The sequence below is a fragment of the Gymnodraco acuticeps genome, unplaced genomic scaffold (assembly GCF_902827175.1).
Source record: "Gymnodraco acuticeps unplaced genomic scaffold, fGymAcu1.1, whole genome shotgun sequence".
NCBI classification, from domain to species: domain Eukaryota; kingdom Metazoa; phylum Chordata; class Actinopteri; order Perciformes; family Bathydraconidae; genus Gymnodraco; species Gymnodraco acuticeps.
The window spans coordinates 2,592,159-2,619,211 of NW_022991219.1; the positions used below are offsets into that span (position 1 = coordinate 2,592,159).

The following is a 27,053-nucleotide window of genomic DNA, read 5'->3' on the forward strand; positions in this document are numbered from 1 at the left end:
ACTTTAAAAGAGGTCATATTATGCTTTTTGGGGTTTCGCTTTCCTGTAGTGTATTATAATATAGGTTTTTATATGTGCAAAGGCTAAAATCCCAAAGGGAGTTTCTCTAAAAAATAAAGACCTTTTTGAACGTTAAAGCATGTAAACATGTCACAACAGAGGCACACAAAATAGATACTTAGTTTTATGTTGCTAGGTAATGTATTGGTCGATTTAGGTAGAGAATTGAGTAGCAATCTGGTTAAATGTTTCATGTATAAGTACTGTAAGCTGCAATGGTTGACCTCACCGCAGCTCTTATATTTTGCTTGTGTTTTGTTCAAATGTATTATTCACTCAAAAGCATTGAAAACTGCAAATTCATCGTTTAGATTGAAAAGTTCTGTCATTTTAATGAACAGTTTTTCAAGATTGACATCCAAATTAAGAGAAGTCCTGATCTTGAGAAGAATCCACATATTCATATTTCAACTCGACACTGATCAGGAAGATTTCCCAGTGAAGCAGCAGCCTGGTTAATAATTGCTAAAACTGGAAACAGCCGATAAGCCGGGCGAGGGTGATGGATGATGACAACCCTTCATCTTGTTGTTCATGTGAGGGGCTGAACTTCTGGACTTTACCATCAACATACAACACGAGTGGTAAAAGTACTTACATAATGTTCCCTTTTGCACATTTGGTGTTGAAGTGTTTTACAGTAGTTAATGCAGGTACAGTGAATGCTTGTATAGAAAATCCGCTGATGTATGCCTTCAATGGTTTACTTTGTGATATTTGCAGTCACTTACCCTATGGAAAGTATTCACCATCTATGAAATGAGAATGTTTCCGTATTTCACAACGCTAAAACAAAGATTTTGTGCTTTTTTCAAAAATATTCATAGATTAAAAGAAAAATATACAATGTCATTGTAAAAACGTATCTCAACAAATGAATACATTTTATTGGAAATATATTATGAATGCAGCTTTACTTCAGTAAGTCGCTTTTAAACTTGAAAAAAGAGAAGAGCTGTTGAGGCCACAGATTGATAGATTTAGAAAGTTTTGTAAAGGTCTCGGTATGGATTTCACATTCGGTCGGAAGTTATCAGAGTAAATGTATTTTGTCAAAACTACTTATGGATTCATGTGGAAACCACTGCTTGCAAGAAAATCAGTATATCACCTCCACGTTGATAACAATTTGGGGAAATGATACTGGGACCAATCAGCTGACTTCACTACACAAACCCACATGCACACATCTGTAAATGTAAATGTAAAATTCCTTCTATAGATTTGATAATTTAGGTTGAAATGTAATTCAATCAGTGTCATTGTGATGAGTCAATTAAAATCATTTTGAAACTGACTTGGCAATATTGAATTCCCGAAATAATAATAACAGAAACCAATCAACTTACATTTAGAAATATGATAAATAAAATACACATGATGACAGATAGATTAAGTGTTAGCTTCGCTCTCTGCTGTTCATTATTCACACACCAATCTTCCCTATTCTTAGTGTAAATTCCGATTTTGGTCTCTGGAAGCCCCCCTACCACCTTTTAAACCTAAAACATAACGGTGGGAGATCGCCGTTAGTAAATATATACTTAAGTAATAATACTTCTCTCATTACCCCCCTTACTCTAAAATGGTCCCTCATATAAAATACTATAACAACACAATTAGACTTTTGGTCCAATGTTGATGTGCAATGTTGTAGTGCTGTAATCTCCAAATCCCATATTGATTTCCAAAGTCAGGCTGTACAACCAGCAGCCAGGTTATCAATTGTTGGAGGTAGGTCATCACCTTTCAAACTTCATAAAAACCTGTTAATCCCACATCAGAAACGTCACTGATCAGTGTCGCTACGTTTCTTCCGTCCTCTCCAGTCTCTGATTAGAATTTTTTTTTGTCATTCATCGAGGAGGCTCTGTCTCCATCTGTAGTGCCGCCTCCACACTGTCTGTGTGCCTGAAGTCCTGCAGGTCAGCTGCCAGGAGAACCTCCAGGATCGAGGGCTAAAGAGCAGAGGAAGACAGAAACATAGATATATAAAAATATATATATTTGGTATTTTTATGCTGTTTTGAAAACGTACTTTTGTCGTATAACAATAAGGCATTTAGTTCCAAAACCCTAATATACCTTCTTGTTGAAAGAAGACCTTAAAGGGGCCCTATTATGCTCTTTGGGGGGTTCCCTTTCCAGTAGTGTGTTATATAGGTTTTTGTGCATGTAAATGGTCTCTCACGCACACCTCCCCCCTCCCTTCTTCTTTAAATTGAATTCTTAAAGGTGGGGTAGGTCATTTTGGAGAAACCAGCTCGAGTGTGCTAGAATTTGAAAATACACAGCCGGAAAAAATCTGCCACTTCCTTACAGAGCCCCTCCTCCAACACACACGAACGCACACATAACCAATGAGGGCACGAGATAAGTTTGTGCACAGATGGAAGGCTGACAGGCAGGTAGGCCATCCAGTTATTTTAGCCGGGCCGGCTCAGATGATTGGTCGTGCTTTTTACAGTACTGCGGCTTCCACAGATGACATTTTTTGTATGGATTTTTTTTCAAAGCACTTAAGATATTCATTGCTATCGGGATGTTAAGAGCATTCCATGGAATATAACAAAAAGTGTATCTCGAGCAGAGATGGGGTCGTTACTAATTTTTTTTATATATATTACATATTACTTTTAAAAAAAAGTAATATATTACACTATTTCGTTACTCTCTACATAAAGTAATTCGTTACTTTACTCGTTACTTTACTCGCAGGGCCGGCCGGCCTCTCCCTACAGGCAGATCACGCAGACTGTTAAAGTTTCAAATGTTCTCTTTAGTTCAGTTTCCATTGTCGCATAAGACTGATCCAGATCCTGAATGTTTTCCTATCTGACCATGGCTGTCCTCTGTCTCCTGCTATTTGTATTTTGTGCAGTATATCCAGGGCCGTTTCTTCCTATATGCGGACTATGCGGTTGCATAGGGCCCCGAATATTCGTTACAGTCTCCATAATCGAATATTATTTTCGGTCGAATAATCGATTATTATTCGCCAGGGCTGCCGATTTTGATCATGGTCAGTTTCTGGCAACCCTAATAGTAGCCTACCGGGTGATTCCCTACCGCCACGATAATTTTCTCCTCCATTTTTTGACATATGGGAAATAACTGCGGTCTGGCTCTCCCAACATACACGCGGTTTGATTGGCTAGCGCTTGTGCTGTCAGATTTGCATACGCAGGATTTGATTGGCTGACGCCTCCGTCGAGGCGGCAAAAGTAGAACATTGCTCTACTTTTGCAGCGAGCACCGCGAGAGAAGCTACGCTTTGCTCCCACAATGCAGTTCGGCGAATCGTGACGTCACCCCATTCAAAGTGAATGGGCAGAAGCGTTGAAGCGGCAACGCATGCCGCCGTGTGTAGGGTAACGGCCCGTCTACACTACAGGCGTCGAAAAAGCTTGAAGCTGGGCGTGTCTGAAGCTTGGGGATTTTTGCGAGCAACGCGACCAACAACCAATCACATGAATCTCCCGCCCCCGACATACAAAGCAATAGCAATGTTAAAACGAAGTAAACTGGATATAAAATCCCCAAACAGGCGAAAACCTACCAGTTTCACCCACTGTCTCTGCCACCTCCCTCCATGCCTGGTTCCTCCGGTTTGTATCCCGGTAAATAGTTCTGGTCGGAAAGAACCGGGTGATTTGCTACCGTAATTTCTCGTTTGGAATATGAGGAAATGAACTGCGGTCTGGCTCTCCCAGCTTGCACGCGGTTTGATTGGCTAGCGCTTGTACTGGCAGATTTGCATAAACGGGATTTCATTGGCTGACGCCAGCTTCGAGCAAGCATCGAGCCTCAAAAGTTGAACATTGTTCAACTTTTGACGCCGATAGACGCTCGCGATGCTTGCAACGCCTTGTCATGCTACCCACAATGCAGTTCGGCGAAGTTTGAAAATATCCTACGTCACCCCATTCAAATGAATGGGCGAAGCGTTGAAAGCATTTTTTGACGCCTGTAGTGTAGACGGGCCGTAAGGCATTTGTTCATGGTGTAAATTCACTTGTGGGGTGGAGGGAGTAGCTATAATGTTAGCCAATGTTTGAGCAAGTTTGCTACTTTTGAGCAAGTCATGCTTGCTGCGCTAGCCTCAGCTAGCTCCGCTATCTCCGTTAGCTTCAGCTTAATTGATAAGAGCTAGTTGGCTAGGATTGTTTGTATTTTGTAGGCGAATAAACCCACTTTAATACAGTGTTTGCTTTACGAAAAGGCTCAAATAAAATTGTCATGCAAAATGGACTGTGCTATGGGAGTGACACCTGCTGTGTTGGAGTATAGCAGGCTAAGTCAAAATCACTCCCAGTCTGTTTTTCAAGAGAGAAAAACTCATCTCTTTCGACTCCACTTTGAGCGATAGAACTATTAACAAAGCACTTATATACTAATAAAGGACTGGCTTATCTAAAGCCAGTTGAGTAGCACTTGAAATATTTTGGCTCTATGAAACCTGATGTACTTATATGATTCTGTTTTCTTCATGGTTGTATCTTCTTGGTCGAATGCACTTTGTAAGTTGCTTTGGATAAAAGCATCAGCTAAATGTAATGTAATGGAAAGTTAATAGGATTCAAGAGGTATCTGTACGTTTATTTTTCAAAAAGCTAATAAAGAAATCAATATAATATTGATCTATTGTTGGGGTTAAATTATGGAACAAAGCCAATGTACATTTAAAAATGTACCTTTTTTTTGGTTTTCAAGAAATTGTTTGTATTGCTTTTTTGGGGGATACAAATGTGAATAATGTATTTGTTTTGTTTTCGATTTAATTATAAGAATATAGGATATTCATATATAAGCTTTTTGCCAAAGTTTTGTCTTTGCAGGGGCTGTACTGAGGTGTTTTTCCTCCGGAGACGTCGCGAAGAGACGGAGCGGCTCCACCTGTTGCTGCATGCGATCTGGGATCTGCGATATACGGAGGCCTGCTCCCACCTGTTAAGTTCGGCTGTACTGAAGAGGTTTTTACCCCGGAGACGTCGCGGAGAGACGGAGCAGCTCTACCTGTTGCTGCCTGCGATCTGCGATCTACGGAGGCCTGCTCGTCGCGAAGAGACGGAGCGGCTCCACCTGTTTGCTGCCTGCGATCTGCGATCTACGGAGGCCTGCTCCCACCTGCACGGCTGCACTGGAGAGGTTTTTACCCCGGAGTCGTCGCGGAGAGACGGAGTGGATCCACGCTTCGGGCTTGGCCTGCTTCCACCGGGCGTGTGCTGCTGTACGGAGGAGGATTTTACCACGGCTGGGGCCTGCTTCCCACCTGTCCTGGTTCTGCTGTAGCAGAGGCCTGCTTTCACCCCAGGGATACCACGCTGCTGCTTTCGCCTGTCCTTTGCTGCTGTGCTGATTTTGCTCCAGGAACATCGCGGTTCCCTGGTCTGGGAAAATGGCCCATATCGGGATTCTGCTGTGCCTGTTAACTATTTTGGACTATGAGAAGATCTCTAATCATTCTGAGGAGTCTACTGGATTCAGGTCTGTTCTGCCACCCGCAGTGGGCATCCCCTGCAAAGGTTCGGATGTGTTACACAAACAGTTACCGGTTGCCTTGTCACAGTCAATCTGCTCAACAAAATATGTTTGTCTTTTTTGTTTTCCTGCGATGATGGTTCTTCAGGACTGCTTCTTAAGCTCTCATCACACTCTCGCAGACTTTTCCGGTGATTCTAAAGTAGATGACAATGTATGTGTGTCGCTTAAGAGGAAAAGATGCCTGTTTTTGTTGTTGTTATTACTGTCAGGAAATGTACAACCTAACCCTGGTCCGCCCAGTAGTATTAGTCAGATCGCTACTCCTGCTGATTTTAAAGCTAGGTCTGGGTTGGGTTTCATCCACTTGAATGTGCGCAGTCTGTTAGGTAAACTAGATTTTGTCCGTATCTGGGCAAAATCGACTGACGCTGACGTCATTGTCTTATCAGAGACGTGGCTAAATAAATCTATTTTGGCCTCTGACATTGCCTTAAATGGTTTTAATGTGTATCGTACCGACCGGCCTAATAAAGGTGGCGGCGTTGCCATTTATGTTAAGAATAAGTTCAGTGTAACCGCTGTAGTTTCCAAATCTATCAGTAAGCAATTTGAATTTTTAGCCTTAAATATAGAAGTGGCAAAGGGTCAACAGGTCATGGTCGTGGGCTGTTACAGACCCCCCTCAGCTGTCAAAGACTCCTTGTCTTCACTAGCAAATATTTTATCGCAACTAGACTACAAGGAAATCGTGCTACTTGGAGATTTTAACTGGGACTGGTTAACTGCAGTGTCAGAGGATTTTAAAAACCTTTGTATCTCTTTAAATGTTACTCAGATTGTTTACAGTCCTATTCGCCCTAATATTAAGTCCCCAAATAAATCCTCCCTAATTGATCTCATTTTAACCAATGTTCCCTATAAATACTCAGCTGTGGGAGTATTTGCGAATGATCTGAGTGACCACTGTGTTGTAGCCACAATTAGGGACACTAAGGTCCAAAAGGTTAAACCTCGTATTATCATCAAGAGAGACATCAAACATTTTGTGGAGCAGGGTTTTGTACATGATCTGTTTGGGTTTGATTGGGGAAAAATCGATCTGTGTGCTGATGTAGAAACCGCATAGTCTTATTTTTATCTTGGTTTTATGGAAATTATAGATAGACATGCACCCCTGCGTACATTTAGAGTGAAGGGACGAGACAATCCTTGGTTTTCTGCTGAATTATCTATTCTCCTACATGAGAGAAACAAGGCCTGGGCAAAGGCTAGGAATTCAGGCTCAGAGGTAGAATGGCTGCGTTTTAGGCAGCTAAGAAATAGCTTCACTTCACATGTCAAAAGTGCTAAATCTAAGTATTATCTGTCAGTTACCACAAAGAACCTGAGCAACCCTAGAAAATTCTGGAAAGCCATAAAATCGATATCCACCGGTGATATCCGTAATGAGCTACCTCCGTGCCTTACCACAGTATCTGGCACTATATCGGATAGGACCACCATACTAAATTGTTTTAATGAGCATTTTGTGTCCTGTGGCTCTCTGTTTCATTCTGTTTCTAATTCTGCTTCTGTGAACACCACAGTCGGTGACTCAGAACAATGTGGTCTGGAAAACCCCTTCAGTTTTACTCCTTTTACTGTTGATGTTGTTCGTGAAGTCTTAACCAAGCTAGATCCTAAAAAGCCGGCTGGTCCGGACAACGTAGAACCTTTCTTTTTAAAGATAGCTGCAGATTGTATTGCTCCACCTCTTAACCTCTCTCTCGGCACGAACAAAATCCCAAAAGTATGGAAGTCAGCTTATGTCCTGCCACTACTAAAAGGAGGGGAGGCCACCTTATTAAACAATTATAGACCCATCTCTAAGTTGTCAGTTCTGGCCAAGGTTCTTGAACGCTTAGTGAGTGAACAGGTAAAGGAGTTTTTATGTAACAATGACATCCTGTCTAAACATCAGTCAGGCTTCAGAAAGCAACATAGCACCATCACTGCCACAATGAAAGTGGTAAATGATATTACGAGTATTTTAGATAATAAGCAGAGTTGTGCAGCTCTATTTGTTGACCTATCCAAAGCTTTTGATACTGTCGATCATTGCATTTTGAAGCAAAGGCTGGTCAGTATAGGCATGTCCAGCCATGCAGTAGGGTGGTTTGTAAACTACCTCTCTGAAAGATCCCAATGTGTTCAGTTTGATGGGCTGTCTTCTGAGTGGTTAAACATCACTAATGGTGTACCACAAGGTTCAGTTTTAGGTCCGCTATTATTCTCTATCTATATTAATAGTTTAGGTGAAAATGTCGAAGGAGCAACCTTACATTTTTATGCGGACGATACCGTTATGTACTGTGCAGGTCCCTCAATTAACGAGGCTGTTGTTAAATTACAGGCTGTTTTTAACATTATTCAGGCTCAGCTCTCTGAGCTTAAGCTTCTTTTAAATGTGGATAAAACCAAGGTAATGCTCTTTTCTAAAGCTAAAGCTAAAAATACACCAGAGACTGCTTTGGATATTGTAACTACGCAAGAAATACAACTTGAAGTGGTTACCTGTTACAAATACTTGGGTATCTGGCTTGATGACTGTCTCACTTTTAAACTTCATGTAAATAACCTGCTTAAAAAGCTGAGGGTTAGGCTAGGTTTATTTTACAGAAATAAGTCCTGTTTCTCGCTTGAGGCCAGGAAAAGGCTAGTCACTGTGACCTTTTTACCTGTGCTGGATTATGGTGATTTGTTATATATGAATGCACCTGCCAATTACCTGAGCAAGTTAGATGCTGCGTATCACAGTGCACTGAGATTTTTGACAAATTGTAAAGCACTTACGCATCACTGTACCCTGTATACCAAGGCGGTTATGCCATCACTTACTGTACGGAGGCTCAGTCACTGGTACTTTTTCATTTACAAAGCCATGTTGGATAAACTACCATCTTATATCTGCTCCCTGATCTCACTGCAAATTGAAAGTACTTATTGCCTGAGATCGCATGCTGTGGTTTTATTAAATGTGCCAAGTGCTAGGACTGTCTTAGGGAAGAAAGCTTTTAGATGTGCAGCTCCACTAACATGGAACAGTCTGCAAAAAGAATGGAAAATTACCAAGCTAGTACCACTACATGTTTTTAAAGCTCGGTTGGATGCTACAAAATCAGATGCTGTTGGTACCTGTACTTGTGGTTAAATATGTAAATTGTAATCCCTGTACATTTTGCTGTATGATGTCCTTTTGTTGTTCTGTTGTTTATGTCTTCTTGTGGAACCTACTGCTGCAGGTCTCCCTTGAAAAAGAGATCATTGATCTCAATGGGATTTTACCTGGATAAATAAAGGTTTTTTGAATTGAGGGACAATTCTCAAGTACTTTGTGCAAGCAGAGCCAGATGCTGCAGGTCCATCCTCCTCATCCTCCTCATCACGTCCTGAGCCACAAGCAGGTCCATCCTCCTCATCACATCCTGAGCCACAAGCAGGTCCATCCTCCTCATCCTCCTCATCACCTCCTGAGCCACAAGCAGGTCCATCCTCCTCATCACCTCCTGAGCCACAAGCAGGTCCATCCTCCTCATCACGTCCTGAGCCACAAGCAGGTCCATCCTCATCACCTCCTGAGCCACAAGCAGGTCCATCCTCCTCATCACCTCCTGAGCCACAAGCAGGTCCATCCTCCTCATCCTCCTCATCACGTCCTGAGCCACAAGCAGGTCCATCCTCCTCATCACCTCCTGAGCCACAAGCAGGTCCATCCTCCTCATCCTCCTCATCCTCCTCATCCTCCTCATCACCTCCTGAGCCACAAGCAGGTCCATCCTCCTCATCCTCCTCATCACCTCCTGAGCCACAAGCAGGTCCATCCTCCTCATCACCTCCTGAGCCACAAGCAGGTCCATCCTCCTCATCACCTCCTGAGAAACAAGCAGGTCCATCCTCCTCATCCTCCTCATCACCTCCTGAGCCACAAGCAGGTCCATCCTCCTCATCACCTCCTGAGCTACAAGCAGGTCCATCCTCCTCATCCTCCTCATCACGTCCTGAGCCACAAGCAGGTCCATCCTCATCACGTCCTGAGCCACAAGCAGGTCCATCCTCCTCATCACCTCCTGAGCCACAAGCAGGTCCATCCTCCTCATCACGTCCTGAGCCACAAGCAGGTCCATCCTCCTCATGCTCCTCATCCTCCTCATCACCTCCTGAGCCCCAAGCAGGTCCATCCTCCTCCTCATCCTCCTCATCACGTCCTGAGCCACAAGCAGGTCTATCCTCCTCATCACCTCCTGAGCCACAAGCAGGTCCATCCTCCTCATCACCTCCTGAGCCACAAGCAGGTCCATCCTCCTCATCACCTCCTGAGCTACAAGCAGGTCCATCCTCCTCATCCTCCTCATCACGTCCTGAGCCACAAGCAGGTCCATCCTCATCATCACCTCCTGAGCCACAAGCAGGTCCATCCTCCTCATCACCTCCTGAGCCACATGCAGGTCCATCCTCCTCATCCTCCTCCTCATCACGTCCTGAGCCACAAGCAGGTCCATCCTCCTCATCCTCCTCATCACGTCCTGAGCCACAAGCAGGTCCATCCTCATCACCTCCTGAGCCACAAGCAGGTCCATCCTCCTCATCACCTCCTGAGCCACAAGCAGGTCCATCCTCCTCATCCTCCTCATCACGTCCTGAGCCACAAGCAGGTCCATCCTCCTCATCACCTCCTGAGCCACAAGCAGGTCCATCCTCCTCATCCTCCTCATCCTCCTCATCACCTCCTGAGCCACAAGCAGGTCCATCCTCCTCATCCTCCTCATCACCTCCTGAGCCACAAGCAGGTCCATCCTCCTCATCACCTCCTGAGCCACAAGCAGGTCCATCCTCCTCATCACCTCCTGAGAAACAAGCAGGTCCATCCTCCTCATCCTCCTCATCACCTCCTGAGCCACAAGCAGGTCCATCCTCCTCATCACCTCCTGAGCCACAAGCAGGTCCATCCTCCTCATCCTCCTCATCACGTCCTGAGCCACAAGCAGGTCCATCCTCATCACGTCCTGAGCCACAAGCAGGTCCATCCTCCTCATCACCTCCTGAGCCACAAGCAGGTCCATCCTCCTCATCACGTCCTGAGCCACAAGCAGGTCCATCCTCCTCATGCTCCTCATCCTCCTCATCACCTCCTGAGCCCCAAGCAGGTCCATCCTCCTCCTCATCCTCCTCATCACGTCCTGAGCCACAAGCAGGTCTATCCTCCTCATCACCTCCTGAGCCACAAGCAGGTCCATCCTCCTCATCACCTCCTGAGCCACAAGCAGGTCCATCCTCCTCATCCTCCTCATCACGTCCTGAGCCACAAGCAGGTCCATCCTCATCATCACCTCCTGAGCCACAAGCAGGTCCATCCTCCTCATCACCTCCTGAGCCACATGCAGGTCCATCCTCCTCATCCTCCTCCTCATCACGTCCTGAGCCACAAGCAGGTCCATCCTCCTCATCCTCCTCATCACCTCCTGAGCCACAAGCAGGTCCATCCTCCTCATCCTCCTCATCACGTCCTGAGCCACAAGCAGGTCCATCCTCATCATCACCTCCTGAGCCACAAGCAGGTCCATCCTCCTCATCACCTCCTGAGCCACATGCAGGTCCATCCTCCTCATCCTCCTCATCCTCATCACCTCCTGAGCCACATGCAGGTCCATCCTCCTCATCACCTCCTGAGCCACAAGCAGGTCCATCCTCCTCATCACGTCCTGAGCCACAATCTGCTCCTCCTGCAGACTTACAAGCAGAGCAGCCAGCTTTTGGTCCACCAATAGATCCAGCTGATTGGCCATCAGTTCTACCCGATTCCTTTAGGACCGATTTAGTAGGTAGAGGGCCTTTTCAGGTTGATAAACAATTCACTTTTCCAAGAGAAGATGGTAGGAGAGTAGTTATACACATACCACTTTCGTCTCATTAGTATGCATAGAAAGTGACAGGTCACACCTCTCCCTACTTATTAAGCCCCGCCCACTTCCGGCTAAACCCCGCCCACTTCTGACTAAGCCCCGCCCACTTCCACCGGAAGTCCCGCCCTCCATAAGCCCCGCCCCTTCCACCGGAAGTCCCGCCCCCACTTCCGGTTTTTCAAAATAAAATTAAAAAATATTTTAAAAATGATAAAATAAAAATGCTGCCCCTACCGGTCACCCCCACTTCCGGTTTTTCAAAATAAAATTAAAAAATATTTTAAAAATGATAAAAATAAAAATGCTGCCCCTACCGGTCGCCCCCGCTTCCGGTTTTCAAAATAAAATAACATGAAATGTAACAACCATATATTTTAAAAGTAATGTCTCAGCTCTAAAGAGCAAGGTCCCGCCACCTAACCACTTCCTGTGCCCCTGTATACAGCAGTATTGACTGTAACTTACAAATACTTGCAAATAACATGAAATATACAACCATATATTTTAAAAGTAATGTCTCAACTCTAAAGAGCAAGGCCCCGCCACCTAACCACTTCCTGTGCCCCTGTATACAGCAGTATTGACTGTAACTTACAAATACTTGCAAATAACAAGAAATATACAACCATATATTTTTAAAAGTACTGTCAATCTCACTAACTCTCTCTCGCTCTCTGCTATTCTCTGCCGTGAAAAGTTTGGTGAACAGTCAAGACAGGTGTGGGGACCATAAAACCCCCAGACATCCTCTGCGGGACAAATGGTGGGGCGATGGGGAGGACACACACACACACACACACACACACACACACACACACACACACACACACACACACACCACTCACCCCCTCTTCCGTTCAGGATGTTTCTTTTCAAGTTTTTGTGAAACTGCTAAAGAAGTATTTGTTTTGCAAAAGAGGTTATTTTCAAAAGATCTTATTTAGGTTTTAATAGTGATACCTAAGGGTATTCTCTTTCAGTATATGGATTTGTGAACTAATGTGTAATTACTTTTATTAACTATAATTGCACAGGATCATTCTAAGAAGAGTGAGAGGGCTAATGAGCCAGCACCATACCTCCTCTATGCATTTTCTTGACCTGTATCTGATCATGAAAAACTTGACTCTTTTTAAAAAAGTTATTTTTTCATCTATCATTTTCAACCATGCAACAAGAGATCAAATTTAAGAATAAGTAATAGTTTGTCACGATTTTACGGGAAATAGTCAGTGCGCAATGTCACATCTTAAAGACAGCTTTAACTGGATAAATGGTTAGTCTTTTTTCAAAACATACCGTACGTTCTGCATGTTAGTATATTTGGTCAATCGATTAGACCCTACTGCCCTAGACGCATGCCCTCAATAGGGAAGTCACGCTTTGGGAAGAGGTGTTTCATTTCATAGATCCACCTTGATTTGTTGTTGTGAGGGGTGAAGGAAGAGGGACGGGGGAGGAAAATTCAGAGGATGAAAAAGCAGAAAACATAACTTGTTTTTGTAAAACGGTCAGCACGTCAGTTTCAAGAAAGACGTTTGCATACATAAAAAAGTGTATCTTACAGTTCCTTTTGTGAGAGAATTACACACAAATCTGCAGAGTGTCACTAAAAAGTTGTAACACAGGGACTGACATTCTGTATGGGGTTTCACACGGACACAAAGTCTACTTCATTATCTACTTTGTCAGCTTTTATACACAAAAGTGTATCTTTCAGTAACTTTCTCAGAGAATTTAAGCATAAATCTGTCAAAGATTCTTAACGAAATCTACTTCATTATCTACTTTTCAGCTTTTATACACAAAAGTGTATCCTTCAGTAACTTTCTCAGAGAATTTAAGCACGTCAGTTTCAAGAAAGACGACAATAATTAGTAGTTAGACATTTTGGAGAAATGTTCTCTGTCGTTCTTAATGCAAAAACAAATCATCTCTACTCCCTTTGGGTGAAGTCCAGGAATGTTCTCGGGGGGAGTGGACACTTGCTGTTACATGGCATAAAGCTTCTGCAGTGTGCCAATAAATGTATAGTTTCCCTAAAGCTCCATACATTTACACATATTGACTAATGACTCAGCACATGAGGGGTAAATACAAAACAAATCTAAATATCACCAATTATTCCAGAATGTGACTAGAATAGAGTCTAGAGAATGGACCCAGGCTTTGTCTTCAGCCATCAACTAAATAGGGGCGTGCTTTTTTTTTTTGAATCACCAGTATGTTACTCACCATTGAAGACAGTGTTGAGGGGGCAAGCAAAGTGTACTCAGCGGCAGATTGCATGGAAGCAGAAAGGCCTGGCTCAGACACCATGTATCCAAAGGTTGACGGGGAACTTCCAACCAGTTCCATCACCTGTTTAGCTTGAGGGAATTTAAACACCATTCAAAATATGGATTACAGAAAAACAATATATGTAGTAAATCGGGTAATCATTAATAAGGGGAAAATGTGCAAGTCTAACCTGAGTCTGGCATGAGCACTTGATCAATAAGGTGGATGACAATGTCCTTCTTGAGCACCATCTTGATGCCATTGACTGTTAAACTCTCGCCATCACAGCCTTGAAATCAAAGTAACGCTTCTAAAAACATATATTTTAGAAAAGTAATGTTAGTCATGTCAAGTTATCAAGACTGCTGTGTTTCATCGAAACAGTGTACAGAGCAGAAAGGGGAACATTTGTCGCCACATTAACATACCGACTCCTCTATCAGTTTTTGCATACATAAAAAGTGTATCTTACAGTTCCTTTTGTGAGAGAATTACACACAAATCTGCAGAGTGTCACTAAAAAGTTTTACACAGGGACTGACATTCTGTATGAGGGTTTCACACCTGAGCTGCTGGGGGGAGGGCGTTGAAAAGGGGGTGAGTATGTTTGGCTCTCTGGTGTGTTAAGAGTCACAGTCTTAAAGAAAAATCTGGTCAGAAAAAGTACTTAACTTTCTACCAGTTGTAAATTGTCTTACATATAAAAAAAGTAAGAGACTTACTGTTTCCTTTGTGAGAGAATTACACATAAATCTGTAGAGTGTCTGTAAAAAGTCTCAAAATCACAAACTGCAGACGCCTCAAGGAGAGACTTGAAAAGATCCATGCCGAGTGGGGGGAGAAGAAGAAGACTAATAACCAGCAGTTGACTGAAGCCAGGGACTTTTTTCTTTAAAGTAAAATAAAAATGGGAAACTACTATGCAAAACGCTCTGTATATATTGATCAGAATGTAGTCAATACCCTTTTAATAAGTGTGGTGATGAGGACGATTGAAAACAGAACGAGTAGTGACCCCTGTGTAAACAGAATGGCTGAAGTTTGTAAACTAGAAGACATTTTGGCTATCGTGCGTTCTGGCAGTACTATCCCCGGTCATTGGGAAACGATTGTAAACGAAACATTTAAAGTGGTCCTGGAATCTTCATTTTCCGAAACATTCTGTAACATTATCTCAGAAATGAAACAAACATCAAAAGTGTATCATGTGCTATCAGTGTATGCTCTGTTTGTAGATGTAATGCATCTCTGTGCAGAAAGCAGCATACACATGAATATTCTGACTGAAGTGAAAAAACTCCATCACGATATCTCCAGTCATATGGGGAATTCTAAGCTGGAGACGGTCCTGCGGATGTTGCAATCAGTATAACTATTTGATTTTTGGGTGTGAAAAATAAAAAAGTGTTTTTTACATTTAAAAACTGTTGTCTTCATTATAGCAAGGGGGAGCGTGTCTCATACATGTGTATTACAGTCCTTCTTTTTGTGTTTTTCAGTGTTTTTCTGTGTGTCTGTGTGACAAAGCACAAATCATTTCAAACAAACCCTGAATCAAATTTAGAGAGGACCATTAAGAGTCAGAATCTTAATGAAATCTACAGACACAAAGTACTTCATTATCTACTTTTCAGCTTTTATACACAAAAGTGTATCTTTCAGTATATTTTTGAGAGAATTTAAGCATAAATCTGCCAAATGTTTCAAAAACAGCCTTGTTTCACTGAAATAGCCTCAAAATCACAAACTGCCATTAAGAGTCAGATGCTTTTACGGAATCTAATAAAACAGAGTATTTTCTACAGATGACTCCTCCCACTCAACGCAATAAGTACCATCCCATTCAGCAAATCATATAAAACTAAGGACCCCCACTAAGACGACCGTTGAAAGTAGCCATGAATCTGAGAAAAACCAAGTCTGATATAGCCTCCCCTTATTATCACCAGGATAACGGATATGGGCTTAATGACTGGATGTTACAAAGTAAGGGGGAGGATGTTCCCGAAGAAGAGCCCTCCTCTATATCATATCCATGTAAGGTCTTTAGGACAAAAGAGGACCACGATAACATGACATATGAAGAATATCTTTCTTTAAAAGAGGGTATTATAGATAACCTTGATAGAAACAGTATATCTCATACCACTCGCCAAGATCGCAAACGACAATTAGCAGAAAAGAAAAGAAAAAGTAAAGAAAAACGAAGAAAAATGAAAAGGAGAAGAAAAATGAAAAGCAAACGCAGAATGCGAATGAAAAGAAAAGGACGGAAAACCAAAAAGACAAAACGAAGGAAGGTGAAAAGAAAAAGGAACAAAGTGAAGAAATGTAATGGTGTTGTTGAGTCATTACCGGATCATAATAATCTTATAGATCATCTACCGCTAACCGACTGCTGCGAATGTGTTGAACAAATACCAAAAGCAATGGCAGAGCTTTGCTTCAATATAATGAGAGAAAAAGCACGATACTGTGGAATTGCCCAAATTGGTGACAGTGCCAGAACATGCATTAAAAGACTGTTGGAGGATTTCTATTCTAGTATCGGTTTTCATTACATCGAAGGATATGCCAAAACGTGTGACGACATAGACAAAGCTTTTGAAGACAATTATATGGTACCTGTCCTTACAGCTAAACAAATCCTACGCCAGGTATTCAACAGACCACAAGAAGCACAAGAAGCCCCAGAAAGGATTACATTCAGAGCTAATAACGGTGAAACCGAAGAAGAAGCAAAGCAGATTATAATCGTTGCGGGTGAAAGGATAGAGAATTTGCATGTGATGTTAATGCATTTATCTGATATAAAAAATGCATTTGTTTACTTCCAAGAGACCCCTAAACATCTACTTTGGCAATGTGAATTGAACGATAAACCGATCACTGTCAATGAAACGCGGAGAGAAGCAGCAGTGCAAATCGTTAAGTCTATTACCTTGTATGCACTACGGCATTAACTTGGTCAAATGTAATGTGTTTTTATGAAAGTGTGTTGAATGTTGTGTTTTCAATTAAACAACCATTACAAAATGAAAATGTGTTTTATTTTTTTTTGCTCTCATATATAGTAATAGTATTGTAAACGAAACATTTATAATAAATCTTCGACAGGCTGACACACAGCCTGCAGTCCGTCACCCCGACCCTCAGTATGTGCACTAAAGAATGGGCAAAGATTACGGCTTTTTCGGTTTTCTAACCACCATTAGGCGTCTAAAAAAAGAGTTGGTTTTACTGAGGCACCATTTTTTGCACGTAATGGATGTCCTGTGGTGCTGGTCAGTCAGAGTTGAATAGACCTGCGTCAGGGGTTCACACCAAAAGCCATAAAGGAGTCTTTTGTCATTGATGAGCGAGGTCATCTCTCTCCTCCACTGGCCAATAAACTTTCACATTCTCCACTTTTTTATGATTTTGTTTAGCTCACGGACCCCAAACAAAAGTGCAAAGAATTGAATTAATCACAGGGAAATGAATAAAGGATTAATTTGCATTGATTTTTGCTCCACCACAAATGGAGTCATTTTCTTGACCATAAGGACCTGAGATGTGCACCAACCTGGTGACCAAATACAAGAAGCATCTGACCTATGTGCTGTCCAACAAGGGTTTCTCCACCAAGTACTAAGACATGTTTTGCAAGGGGATCAAATACTTATTTCCTCCACTATATTTGACTCTTCATTTGCTGTAACAAATATGCATTTCCTCTCTGGGGGACGAATAAGGGTATTCTGATAATTCCTCATACATACTCCTTTAAACCATTTTTTAAAAGTTAAGACATTCAATGGTAACCTTGTTAACAGAAGTGGCAATAACAGAGTGATATTGACTTTTAGTGATTTATTTATTATGCACTTTTTTCCTGCAGGTGTGGCTTGAGGAAGGAACACAGCGGCGGAGGAAAATGCCACAATGTCAATGGGGGTACATGAGCCAACCACCTTAGGTATAAAGGCAGGGTTGGGCTTCAGCAACACTCTCGTTTGCCCCGGGGCAAACTGAGTGCACGAAGGATGTACAGGCAATAAGGCTGTAAAACTCCTGAGCTCTGTGAAGTGTTTTCACTTATCTTTTTTATGTCTTGAGTATATTGTATGTTGCATTATTGGAGAAGCTTAGGACCCAGGGTTAGGGCTAGGATTTTCATTGCCTAAACAACGCTGTTGTGCATACAGTATGTCAATACAACTTGGTATGTTGAATTGAAACTTGTGTCCAACAGTATAATCAACCAGTGCTGCTATAAGCTCCGTGGCAGGGGGAGACGTGATGGCAGTTTATAGCAGCACTGGTTGATTATACTGTTGGACACAAGTTTCAATTCAACATACCAAGTTGTATTGACATACTGTATGCACAACAGCGTTGTTTAGGCAATGAAAATCCTAGCCCTAACCCTGGGTCCTAAGCTTCTCCAATAATGCAACATACAATATACTCAAGACATAAAAAAGATAAGTGAAAACACTTCACAGAGCTCAGGAGTTTTACAGCCTTATTGCCTGTACATCCTTCGTGCACTCAGTTTGCCCCGGGGCAAACGAGAGTGTTGCTGAAGCCCAACCCTGCCTTTATACCTAAGGTGGTTGGCTCATGTACCCCCATTGACATTGTGGCATTTTCCTCCGCCGCTGTGTTCCTTCCTCAAGCCACACCTGCAGGAAAAAAGTGCATAATAAATAAATCACTAAAAGTCAATATCACTCTGTTATTGCCACTTCTGTTAACAAGGTTACCATTGAATGTCTTAACTTTTAAAAAATGGTTTAAAGGAGTATGTATGAGGAATTATCAGAATACCCTTATTCGTCCCCCAGAGAGGAAATGCATATTTGTTACAGCAAATGAAGAGTCAAATATAGTGGAGGAAATAAGTATTTGATCCCCTTGCAAAACATGTCTTAGTACTTGGTGGAGAAACCCTTGTTGGACAGCACATAGGTCAGATGCTTCTTGTATTTGGTCACCAGGTTGGTGCACATCTCAGGTCCTTATGGTCAAGAAAATGACTCCATTTGTGGTGGAGCAAAAATCAATGCAAATTAATCCTTTATTCATTTCCCTGTGATTAATTCAATTCTTTGCACTTTTGTTTGGGGTCCGTGAGCTAAACAAAATCATAAAAAAGTGGAGAATGTGAAAGTTTATTGGCCAGTGGAGGAGAGAGATGACCTCGCTCATCAATGACAAAAGACTCCTTTATGGCTTTTGGTGTGAACCCCTGACGCAGGTCTATTCAACTCTGACTGACCAGCACCACAGGACATCCATTACGTGCAAAAAATGGTGCCTCAGTAAAACCAACTCTTTTTTTAGACGCCTAATGGTGGTTAGAAAACCGAAAAAGCCGTAATCTTTGCCCATTCTTTAGTGCACATACTGAGGGTCGGGGTGACGGACTGCAGGCTGTGTGTCAGCCTGTCGAAGATTTATTATAAATGTTTCGTTTACAATACTATTACTATATATGAGAGCAAAAAAAAATAAAACACATTTTCATTTTGTAATGGTTGTTTAATTGAAAACACAACATTCAACACACTTTCATAAAAACACATTACATTTGACCAAGTTAATGCCGTAGTGCATACAAGGTAATAGACTTAACGATTTGCACTGCTGCTTCTCTCCGCGTTTCATTGACAGTGATCGGTTTATCGTTCAATTCACATTGCCAAAGTAGATGTTTAGGGGTCTCTTGGAAGTAAACAAATGCATTTTTTATATCAGATAAATGCATTAACATCACATGCAAATTCTCTATCCTTTCACCCGCAACGATTATAATCTGCTTTGCTTCTTCTTCGGTTTCACCGTTATTAGCTCTGAATGTAATCCTTTCTGGGGCTTCTTGTGCTTCTTGTGGTCTGTTGAATACCTGGCGTAGGATTTGTTTAGCTGTAAGGACAGGTACCATATAATTGTCTTCAAAAGCTTTGTCTATGTCGTCACACGTTTTGGCATATCCTTCGATGTAATGAAAACCGATACTAGAATAGAAATCCTCCAACAGTCTTTTAATGCATGTTCTGGCACTGTCACCAATTTGGGCAATTCCACAGTATCGTGCTTTTTCTCTCATTATATTGAAGCAAAGCTCTGCCATTGCTTTTGGTATTTGTTCAACACATTCGCAGCAGTCGGTTAGCGGTAGATGATCTATAAGATTATTATGATCCGGTAATGACTCAACAACACCATTACATTTCTTCACTTTGTTCCTTTTTCTTTTCACCTTCCTTCGTTTTGTCTTTTTGGTTTTCCGTCCTTTTCTTTTCATTCGCATTCTGCGTTTGCTTTTCATTTTTCTTCTCCTTTTCATTTTTCTTCGTTTTTCTTTACTTTTTCTTTTCTTTTCTGCTAATTGTCGTTTGCGATCTTGGCGAGTGGTATGAGATATACTGTTTCTATCAAGGTTATCTATAATACCCTCTTTTAAAGAAAGATATTCTTCATATGTCATGTTATCGTGGTCCTCTTTTGTCCTAAAGACCTTACATGGATATGATATAGAGGAGGGCTCTTCTTCGGGAACATCCTCCCCCTTACTTTGTAACATCCAGTCATTAAGCCCATATCCGTTATCCTGGTGATAATAAGGGGAGGCTATATCAGACTTGGTTTTTCTCAGATTCATGGCTACTTTCAACGGTCGTCTTAGTGGGGGTCCTTAGTTTTATATGATTTGCTGAATGGGATGGTACTTATTGCGTTGAGTGGGAGGAGTCATCTGTAGAAAATACTCTGTTTTATTAGATTCCGTAAAAGCATCTGACTCTTAATGGCAGTTTGTGATTTTGAGGCTATTTCAGTGAAACAAGGCTGTTTTTGAAACATTTGGCAGATTTATGCTTAAATTCTCTCAAAAATATACTGAAAGATACACTTTTGTGTATAAAAGCTGAAAAGTAGATAATGAAGTACTTTGTGTCTGTAGATTTCATTAAGATTCTGACTCTTAATGGTCCTCTCTAAATTTGATTCAGGGTTTGTTTGAAATGATTTGTGCTTTGTCACACAGACACACAGAAAAACACTGAAAAACACAAAAAGAAGGACTGTAATACACATGTATGAGACACGCTCCCCCTTGCTATAATGAAGACAACAGTTTTTAAATGTAAAAAACACTTTTTTATTTTTCACACCCAAAAATCAAATAGTTATACTGATTGCAACATCCGCAGGACCGTCTCCAGCTTAGAATTCCCCATATGACTGGAGATATCGTGATGGAGTTTTTTCACTTCAGTCAGAATATTCATGTGTATGCTGCTTTCTGCACAGAGATGCATTACATCTACAAACAGAGCATACACTGATAGCACATGATACACTTTTGATGTTTGTTTCATTTCTGAGATAATGTTACAGAATGTTTCGGAAAATGAAGATTCCAGGACCACTTTAAATGTTTCGTTTACAATCGTTTCCCAATGACCGGGGATAGTACTGCCAGAACGCACGATAGCCAAAATGTCTTCTAGTTTACAAACTTCAGCCATTCTGTTTACACAGGGGTCACTACTCGTTCTGTTTTCAATCGTCCTCATCACCACACTTATTAAAAGGGTATTGACTACATTCTGATCAATATATACAGAGCGTTTTGCATAGTAGTTTCCCATTTTTATTTTACTTTAAAGAAAAAAGTCCCTGGCTTCAGTCAACTGCTGGTTATTAGTCTTCTTCTTCTCCCCCCACTCGGCATGGATCTTTTCAAGTCTCTCCTTGAGGCGTCTGCAGTTTGTGATTTTGAGACTTTTTACAGACACTCTACAGATTTATGTGTAATTCTCTCACAAAGGAAACAGTAAGTCTCTTACTTTTTTTATATGTAAGACAATTTACAACTGGTAGAAAGTTAAGTACTTTTTCTGACCAGATTTTTCTTTAAGACTGTGACTCTTAACACACCAGAGAGCCAAACATACTCACCCCCTTTTCAACGCCCTCCCCCCAGCAGCTCAGGTGTGAAACCCTCATACAGAATGTCAGTCCCTGTGTAAAACTTTTTAGTGACACTCTGCAGATTTGTGTGTAATTCTCTCACAAAAGGAACTGTAAGATACACTTTTTATGTATGCAAAAACTGATAGAGGAGTCGGTATGTTAATGTGGCGACAAATGTTCCCCTTTCTGCTCTGTACACTGTTTCGATGAAACACAGCAGTCTTGATAACTTGACATGACTAACATTACTTTTCTAAAATATATGTTTTTAGAAGCGTTACTTTGATTTCAAGGCTGTGATGGCGAGAGTTTAACAGTCAATGGCATCAAGATGGTGCTCAAGAAGGACATTGTCATCCACCTTATTGATCAAGTGCTCATGCCAGACTCAGGTTAGACTTGCACATTTTCCCCTTATTAATGATTACCCGATTTACTACATATATTGTTTTTCTGTAATCCATATTTTGAATGGTGTTTAAATTCCCTCAAGCTAAACAGGTGATGGAACTGGTTGGAAGTTCCCCGTCAACCTTTGGATACATGGTGTCTGAGCCAGGCCTTTCTGCTTCCATGCAATCTGCCGCTGAGTACACTTTGCTTGCCCCCTCAACACTGTCTTCAATGGTGAGTAACATACTGGTGATTCAAAAAAAAAAAGCACGCCCCTATTTAGTTGATGGCTGAAGACAAAGCCTGGGTCCATTCTCTAGACTCTATTCTAGTCACATTCTGGAATAATTGGTGATATTTAGATTTGTTTTGTATTTACCCCTCATGTGCTGAGTCATTAGTCAATATGTGTAAATGTATGGAGCTTTAGGGAAACTATACATTTATTGGCACACTGCAGAAGCTTTATGCCATGTAACAGCAAGTGTCCACTCCCCCCGAGAACATTCCTGGACTTCACCCAAAGGGAGTAGAGATGATTTGTTTTTGCATTAAGAACGACAGAGAACATTTCTCCAAAATGTCTAACTACTAATTATTGTCGTCTTTCTTGAAACTGACGTGCTTAAATTCTCTGAGAAAGTTACTGAAGGATACACTTTTGTGTATAAAAGCTGAAAAGTAGATAATGAAGTAGATTTCGTTAAGAATCTTTGACAGATTTATGCTTAAATTCTCTGAGAAAGTTACTGAAAGATACACTTTTGTGTATAAAAGCTGACAAAGTAGATAATGAAGTAGACTTTGTGTCCGTGTGAAACCCCATACAGAATGTCAGTCCCTGTGTTACAACTTTTTAGTGACACTCTGCAGATTTGTGTGTAATTCTCTCACAAAAGGAACTGTAAGATACACTTTTTTATGTATGCAAACGTCTTTCTTGAAACTGACGTGCTGACCGTTTTACAAAAACAAGTTATGTTTTCTGCTTTTTCATCCTCTGAATTTTCCTCCCCCGTCCCTCTTCCTTCACCCCTCACAACAACAAATCAAGGTGGATCTATGAAATGAAACACCTCTTCCCAAAGCGTGACTTCCCTATTGAGGGCATGCGTCTAGGGCAGTAGGGTCTAATCGATTGACCAAATATACTAACATGCAGAACGTACGGTATGTTTTGAAAAAAGACTAACCATTTATCCAGTTAAAGCTGTCTTTAAGATGTGACATTGCGCACTGACTATTTCCCGTAAAATCGTGACAAACTATTACTTATTCTTAAATTTGATCTCTTGTTGCATGGTTGAAAATGATAGATGAAAAAATAACTTTTTTAAAAAGAGTCAAGTTTTTCATGATCAGATACAGGTCAAGAAAATGCATAGAGGAGGTATGGTGCTGGCTCATTAGCCCTCTCACTCTTCTTAGAATGATCCTGTGCAATTATAGTTAATAAAAGTAATTACACATTAGTTCACAAATCCATATACTGAAAGAGAATACCCTTAGGTATCACTATTAAAACCTAAATAAGATCTTTTGAAAATAACCTCTTTTGCAAAACAAATACTTCTTTAGCAGTTTCACAAAAACTTGAAAAGAAACATCCTGAACGGAAGAGGGGGTGAGTGGTGTGTGTGTGTGTGTGTGTGTGTGTGTGTGTGTGTGTGTGTGTGTGTGTGTGTGTGTGTGTGTGTCCTCCCCATCGCCCCACCATTTGTCCCGCAGAGGATGTCTGGGGGTTTTATGGTCCCCACACCTGTCTTGACTGTTCACCAAACTTTTCACGGCAGAGAATAGCAGAGAGCGAGAGAGAGTTAGTGAGATTGACAGTACTTTTAAAAATATATGGTTGTATATTTCTTGTTATTTGCAAGTATTTGTAAGTTACAGTCAATACTGCTGTATACAGGGGCACAGGAAGTGGTTAGGTGGCGGGGCCTTGCTCTTTAGAGTTGAGACATTACTTTTAAAATATATGGTTGTATATTTCATGTTATTTGCAAGTATTTGTAAGTTACAGTCAATACTGCTGTATACAGGGGCACAGGAAGTGGTTAGGTGGCGGGACCTTGCTCTTTAGAGCTGAGACATTACTTTTAAAATATATGGTTGTTACATTTCATGTTATTTTATTTTGAAAACCGGAAGCGGGGGCGACCGGTAGGGGCAGCATTTTTATTTTTATCATTTTTAAAATATTTTTTAATTTTATTTTGAAAAACCGGAAGTGGGGGTGACCGGTAGGGGCAGCATTTTTATTTTTATCATTTTTAAAATATTTTTTAATTTTATTTTGAAAAACCGGAAGTGGGGGCGGGACTTCCGGTGGAAGGGGCGGGGCTTATGGAGGGCGGGACTTCCGGTGGAAGTGGGCGGGGCTTAGTCAGAAGTGGGCGGGGTTTAGCCGGAAGTGGGCGGGGCTTAATAAGTAGGGAGAGGTGTGACCTGTCACTTTCTATGCATACTAATGAGACGAAAGTGGTATGTGTATAACTACTTAGGAGCTTTCACCATCATTATTTCCACAGAACATTAGTGAATGGGGAAAAGATAAAGCGGACCTGGCTTATCTACTCACGAAAAAACGATGCCCTTTACTGCTTTTGCTGCAAGTTATTTTCAAGGAAGGACTACAAATTAATGACAGAGGGACTATCAAACTGGAGCAGCATAGGCATGCTTCTGAAAAGTCACGAAAGTAGTCCAGAGCACACAACCCTCATGGCAACCTGGAAAGATTTTGAACAGCGTCTACAAACCGGAAAGACCATAGACCAAGCTGAAAGGACACTTTTAGAGGCTGAGAAGAGGCGCTGGAGAGATGTCCTAACCCGCCTGATCTCTATAATGCAATCTTTGGCTGAGAGAAATCTTGCATTGAGAGGTTCAGCAAACACATTACACCAGCAACATAATGGAAACTTCTTAAAAGAGGTGGAGCTTCTAGCTAAATTTGATCCTGTCATGAAGCAACACATTGAGCGTGTGGAGAGTGGCCAGTTCAGTCATTCCAGCTATCTTGGAAATCTGATGCAAAATTAACTGATTGCTTCAATCAGTGGGAAAATGTTGGACACAATGGTGACTGAGATTAAACAGTCCAAATATTATTCAATCATTTTGGATTGTACCCCTGACGTAAGCCACCAAGAGCAGATGTCAGTCAAGGACTGTCATAATGGACGAAGCGCCCACAATCAAGGAACACTTTCTAGGATTTCTTGTGGCTTCCGAAACAACAGGTCTTGCTTTGTCATCTTTGATTTTGAACAGGCTTAAGGAGCTTAATATTCCATTTGATGATTGCAGAGGTCAATCATACGATAATGGTGCCAACATGAAGGGGAGGAACAGAGGGGTTCAAGCAAGGCTGCTCCAGAAAAATCCACGTGCACTTTATGTTCCATGTGTGTCACATTCATTGAACTTGGTGGTGGCTGATGCAGCAAAAGCGTCGACAGATGCCATCAGCTACTTTTGTAATGTACAGAACCTGTACACCCTTTTCTCAGCAGCCCCACAAAGATGGGCAATCCTAAAGGAACATCTGACTATTGCACTTAAGTCTTGGAGTGACACACGGTGGGAGAGCCGTGTCAACAGCATAGAGGCAGTGCGGTACCAGGCCCCTAACATAAGGGAGGCATTGTTGGAGGTCAGGGACAAAGTGACAGATCCCCTGACCAAGGTTGAAGCACAGAGTTTGGCAGAAGAGGTTGGGTCATACCGCTTCCTCATTTGCACAGTGGTATGGTATGACATTCTTCACCAATGTTAGCAAGCTCCTGCAGTCGGCCGCAATGCAGCTTGATGTGGTAGTTGACCTCCTTACAAAGGCAAACATGTCTCTGACTAGTTATAGAGACACTGGCTTTGCTGCAGCTCAGGCCACTGCTAAAGACATGTGTGAGGAAATTAATGTGGAGGCTGTGCTGAAAGAGAAGAGACTGAGAAGCACAAACAAACACTTTGCCTATGAAGCCCCAGACGAGCCTATTGCAGATGCCATGAAGAGGCTAGAAACGACATTCTTCAATGTAGTTGTTGACACGACTATTGAATCCTTAAAGGATAGATTTGAAACTCTGGGTGAAGTGAGAGCCAGATTTGGACTGCTGCTCAACTTCAAAAAACTGGATGGTGTAGAATTGTGCAACCAGTGTGACAAGCTCTGCAGCACATTAAGCACTGGAGATGGAGGTGACATTGATGGAAAGGAGCTGGCTCTGGAAATTACCAATCTGCCAAGCCTGCCTACATGTGAAATGACTGCACTTGAGCTCCTCTCTTTCATCCACAAAAAAACCCTGAATGAACTGTATCCCAATCTGTGGATTGCCCTGCGAATCGCCTGCACTCTTCCTGTGACTGGCCTCAGCAGAGAGGAGCTTCTCAAAGCTGAAGCTCATCAAAACCTACCTGAGGTCATGCATGGGACAGGATCGCCTCACTGGTCTTGCCATAATCAGCATCAACCATGAGATTGGCAAGCAGCTGTCATATGATGACATTATTGATGACTTTGCTTCTAAAAAAACAAGGAAGCAGAAGTTTTGAGGAGGAGGAAAAATGTAAAGTAAACATTTTTGAGAAAATGCTGGATCTCTTTCATTTATTGACAGAGGAGCCTCATTGTTTACCTTTTTTTAATATCATTTTCTGTAAGTTTCAATTGCTTGGGTCAACTTGAGATGTTCAATTTGAATTTAAGAGTGGTTTTCGTTAATTTAGCCTGTTTTCCTCTTAAAATGTAACAGATTAATGCATCTCCACAGATCATCTTAAAGGCTTTGTAATCCTCCCAATTTAGTTTGACAAAATAGGGCCCCCAAACAGCATCTTGCATAGGGCCCCCCAAATAGCTAGAAACGGCCCTGAGTATATCTCTGCTCACGCTGTTGCGTCGGCGTGTTCTCCTGCGTCTTGCCA

The 27,053-nt window shown here is 41.8% G+C and overlaps 2 protein-coding genes across 3 annotated transcripts in view; both read right to left on the reverse strand.

The window, feature by feature from the left end:
* The window catches only part of LOC117561653 (uromodulin), a 34,878-nt gene that overhangs the window by 6,963 nt on the left and 862 nt on the right, over nt 1-27,053 (reverse strand). The gene's annotated exons all lie outside the window — the stretch shown is intronic.
* slc26a11 (solute carrier family 26 member 11) overlaps nt 367-27,053 on the reverse strand; it is a 37,494-nt gene continuing 10,807 nt past the window's right edge. For both annotated transcript variants that reach the window (XM_034239192.1, XM_034239193.1), the window contains exon 14: nt 367-2,018. In XM_034239192.1, the coding sequence (XP_034095083.1) occupies nt 1,917-2,018 (102 nt within the window). In that variant the 3' untranslated portion in view covers nt 367-1,916. The remainder of the gene's footprint in view (nt 2,019-27,053) is intronic.